The sequence below is a fragment of the Apteryx mantelli genome, chromosome 4 (assembly GCF_036417845.1).
Source record: "Apteryx mantelli isolate bAptMan1 chromosome 4, bAptMan1.hap1, whole genome shotgun sequence".
NCBI classification, from domain to species: Eukaryota; Metazoa; Chordata; class Aves; order Apterygiformes; family Apterygidae; genus Apteryx; species Apteryx mantelli.
In genome coordinates, this window is record NC_089981.1 from 56,764,243 (window position 1) to 56,768,718 (window position 4,476).

A 4,476-nucleotide genomic window follows, 5' to 3' on the forward strand; every position below is an offset into this window, starting at 1 on the left:
TCAAAGTTTGGGAGGGCAGCAACGTCTGCCAGCCCCCGGGAATTCCCGCTGGCAGCCAGGTGCTCGTAGCTGGAGGGGCCACAGTGTCGCAGCCATACCCCAAAGCAGCTTTGCAAAGCAGCATCCGAGGGGCAGCGCCTGCTCCCCGCCGGACTGCGCGGGGGCGGCCGGTCCCGGCGGCGGCGCGGCGGGCGGTGCGCGGGGCCGGGACGCGGGCGGCGGGGGGAGCCGGCGGGGCTCCCCGCGGCGCGGCGCGGCGGGGGCGGGCGCCCGGCCGGGGAGCGCGGCGCTGCCCGCTCCGGCGAGGAGACACTCGGCGGCAAAACGAGCCTCGTGCCAGCGCGGGCAGTTCTTCCTCCCGCCCTCCTTCCTCCTCCTCCTCATGTATTTATTTTTTTTCTGTGTTATTGTATTTATTTATTTATTTTCACCAGAGTAATAAAAATGAGAAAATCCTAGCGCTGCTTTTGGCTGCTCTCCACCAACCTGTCAGTGACGCAAGCGGGGACTACTTAAAGGCAGATTAGAGGAAGCAAGACATTAAAAGCCAACCTTCCTCCCTCCCCGGCGCGGGCTCCGCCGTGCCGCGCCGCGCCGCGCCACGAGCGGAGCGGGCCGGGCCGGGCCGGGAGCGGCCGCCCGGGGCCCCGAGCTCAGTCGAGCCGAGGCGAGCCGAGCCGAGGCGGGCCGGGCCAGGCCGGGCAGGGCCGGGCGTCCTCGGGAGAGCTGCCGGGCCCAGCCACCTCCCCGCCACGGGACTGCTGACGGCAGAGGGTGGTTGCTCGTTTGTTAGTTCCCTCCCCCACCCCCCAAAGGAAAAGGAGGGGGAAAAAAGGAAGAAGTGAAGAGATCCGCTGCTTGCAAAAGTCTTTGTCTCCGGATGAACAGCGATGGGGGAATGGACTATTCTAGAGAGGCTACTGGAAGCTGCTGTGCAGCAGCACTCTACTATGATAGGGAGGTAAGGGCTACGGGGGGGGGGGGGGGGTCCGGGGAGGCTCCAGGGGGCTCGCCTCCCCCGGCCGGGAGGTCTGGGGCGGTAGGGCCGGCCGGCCGGATTGCCGGCAGTGCGGGGCACCACTCCCCGGGGCTCTCTCTCTCTGTGCCTGTGCCTCTGTGCAGGATGTATGTGTGCGCGGCATAGGTCACCGAGGCGAGGGGCTCGCGTCAACACCGCCTGCCGCCCCGTCCCCGAGGAGCTGGGGGGCGGTGGGCAACCATGGGGCAGAAGTTGGCAGCGCTCCGCCGCCGTCGGGGTCCCGCCGCCGGCGCAGCCCGGTGCCGTGCATTTCCGCGCTTTCGGGGGCCCACGCGGGCCATGTGATTGCCTTTCCTCCAAAGGGAGGCGGTGCGGGCTGACCGCCGCCTGAGCTCTTTGACCGCGGATGATCCGTACGGACGCACACGAGCGCGCCGAGGCGATGCCGTGCTCGCTGCGCGCCCCGCGCTCGCCGCTGCGGGTCTTTAGCCCTTCCGCGACCGCGGCGCCCCGCGCGGCCCCGGCCCCGGCCCCGGCGCGGTCAGCACTGGACAGCTCCCGGCCGCGGGGCGGCGGCGCGCTCTGACGGGCTTCTCTGTTGCAGGATCCTGCTGACCGTGGTGGTGATCTTCAGGATACTCATTGTGGCCATTGTAGGGGAGACGGTGTACGATGACGAGCAAACTATGTTTGTGTGTAACACGCTGCAGCCAGGCTGCAATCAGGCTTGTTATGACCAGGCTTTCCCTATTTCTCATATAAGGTACTGGGTGTTCCAGATCATCATGGTGTGCACGCCCAGCCTCTGCTTCATAACATACTCTGTTCACCAGTCTGCTAAGCAGAGGGAACGGAGGTACTCCACTGTCTTCCTCACCTTGGAGAGGGACCAGGACTCAATGAAGCGTGAGGACAGTAAGAAAATCAAGAACACCATTGTCAATGGGGTGCTGCAGAACACCGAGAACTCCACCAAAGAGGCAGAACCAGACTGCTTAGAAGTGAAGGAAATCCCCAACCCTGCTATCAGAACTACAAAGTCAAAGATGAGGAGGCAAGAAGGCATTTCTCGATTTTATATCATCCAAGTGGTCTTTCGAAATGCCCTAGAGATTGGATTCTTAGTGGGACAGTATTTTCTGTATGGATTCAATGTCCCTTCCATGTACGAATGTGACAGATACCCTTGCATTAAAGAAGTAGAATGCTATGTCTCTAGACCCACTGAGAAGACTGTATTCTTGGTATTCATGTTTGCTGTCAGTGGGATTTGTGTGGTGCTCAATTTGGCAGAACTGAACCACCTGGGCTGGAGAAAGATCAAAATGGCAGTGAGAGGAGTACAGGCAAAAAGGAAATCCATATACGAAATCAGAAATAAGGACCTGCCAAGAATGAGCATGCCTAACTTTGGCAGGACTCAGTCAAGTGACTCAGCTTATGTGTGAGGCTGTGACAGAACTGAAACACTGTGCCAGGTGGAACAGACCCAGACACCATTAGAGAAAGGTACATTGCTTAGGCAAGCATTTTATCAAACCACCAAGAAAGCCATTAAGGTATTGGATCTGCACTTACTGCACTAGATGCAAAATGCAGTGCTATGTAAAAGACTGAAAAAACACCTATAAAACCATGCTTGATCTAGCCTTACAGCACAGTTACTATTCTTATTCTTTTTCTTTCTAATGACTGAGTGTATCTTTTGATGGAGCAGCTTTTTGGTCATCATTAGGATGAGACTACAGTTTGGATTGTCTGACTAATTGTTGTAAATGTGTAGAATGTTCTTATTAAAAATCTGCAAGGATACTCTATATGGGGTGGGGTGGGGTGGGGGAAACTGTTGCAATGTGCAAATGTAAGCATGTTTTAAAAGGAGGATAATTGCACTGTTAGGAACCTGACCACAGCTTGATCAGAACATCTGTGCACACCTATTTCACAGATCTCTGATATTATTTTCTTTGTCCAGATCACAGCGTTTATTCCTAGTGCATATTACTAGCTATTTTCTGACATAGTTTGTACAACAATTAGTAATGCTAAACAATAAATGCTGAATATAATTTTTTCATTTTTTTGTTTGCCTGTCCATATGCACACCAGAGACCTTAATCATCTTACACTAGTTGTGACCTACAAAATGTGTCAGTACATTTCAGTTTATTCCCTAATACGTGCACAAATAAGATGGAGCTGGTTCATGTCAGAGAAGTTATGTATTTACCTACAGTTACCTATGATGACACACATACCAAAGGAACAGAGTTCATTGCTTTTAACTGTGAATATATCATCTTCTCTCTGCTCTTATTTATATAAGTGCCATACTTGAAACATCTAACTCTGTACTTAGTCAAAAGGTTGTCTTGGGATACCAGCTGGAATAAAGTGATTTTATACTCTCCTTTGTTTATTTTATGCTATTTGTTCAGTCATTGCAATGGTGTAAAAAGCAGCTAAAATCTCTATTGATAAATAAAGTACTTGCCTTTTTTTGTAAGCCAGAGAGATTTACTCTTCTTTATTATTGAATATAGTTATAGAAACATATGAGGTTGAAATAATTGACCTATAATAATCATTCTTCAGGGTTTAAAGTGTCTTGTTGATATCCTGAACACTAAGTGACAAAACCTGGGAAATCAGGACTATCCGTTATGTCTGTATTCCTCCTTAAGCAAGCCTTCTCTGTCTTTAAAGCCTGATCCAAAGTCCGCTGATACCAACAGCCTTCTTTCTGCTGATGCTAAGGGCAACATAGTTGGCTGCCAAGGTCACTCTGGGGATAGCCAGAGTACATTTAGCTATAACTGAAACGACTGCAGCTCTTCATTGGAGAATCCAAATAGTAACTGCAGCTTTTCTGCCTTCCCACTGGTTCAAAAAAATACACAGTCATGTCCCATCAACTTAATAATAAGCCACTAAGGTGATCACAAATGAATCTCTATTAATAGTGACCATTTTAATATAGGACACTAAGTTTTACTTAAAGACCTTGTTTAATTACCACTGCAGTCAATAGAAATTATCACAATGGCAACAGTAGGAGTTGGATCAGGACTCAAAACAATAAAAGTGCTAAGTAAATGGTATCTTAAAAGCAAAGGGCCAAAATGGTGCTGGAAAATTTGAGGATACTTTATAACATGACAGGGAGGCAGGGGCTCAGACCTGGGGTTCTTGATTGTATTTTATTTTGGCCAGACAATAGATTTTACAATATTTTTGCCTGAAGATCATGCATATAAATCTTTTCCTCTTGGCTTACAGTGGATATGTTAACATTTCATTCTTGCCGTTTGCCAGCATTGTCACTTTAAAAATGTCGATTAATGCTTACATAATGTATTATCACTTTCATCTGTGGATTTTTTCCTTCCACTCTGAAACATAAAAAGACTTTGAGTTTTGTCATATTTTTCAATATTTTAAAAATCATTTTCCTTATGTCAAAAAAAGAATAGTTTTCCCAATTTGATTATAGAAAC

General features: G+C 49.8%; 1 protein-coding gene across 1 annotated transcript; it reads left to right on the forward strand.

The window, feature by feature from the left end:
• The first annotated feature begins 890 nt into the window (after window positions 1-890).
• On the forward strand, window positions 891-2,483 carry GJD2 (gap junction protein delta 2). Its single transcript, XM_067295584.1, has 2 exons — window positions 891-961; window positions 1,584-2,483. The coding sequence occupies exons 1-2, from the start codon at window positions 891-893 to the stop codon at window positions 2,425-2,427; spliced, it is 915 nt and encodes a 304-aa protein (XP_067151685.1). The 3' UTR covers window positions 2,428-2,483.
• The last annotated feature ends 1,993 nt before the right edge of the window (window positions 2,484-4,476 follow it).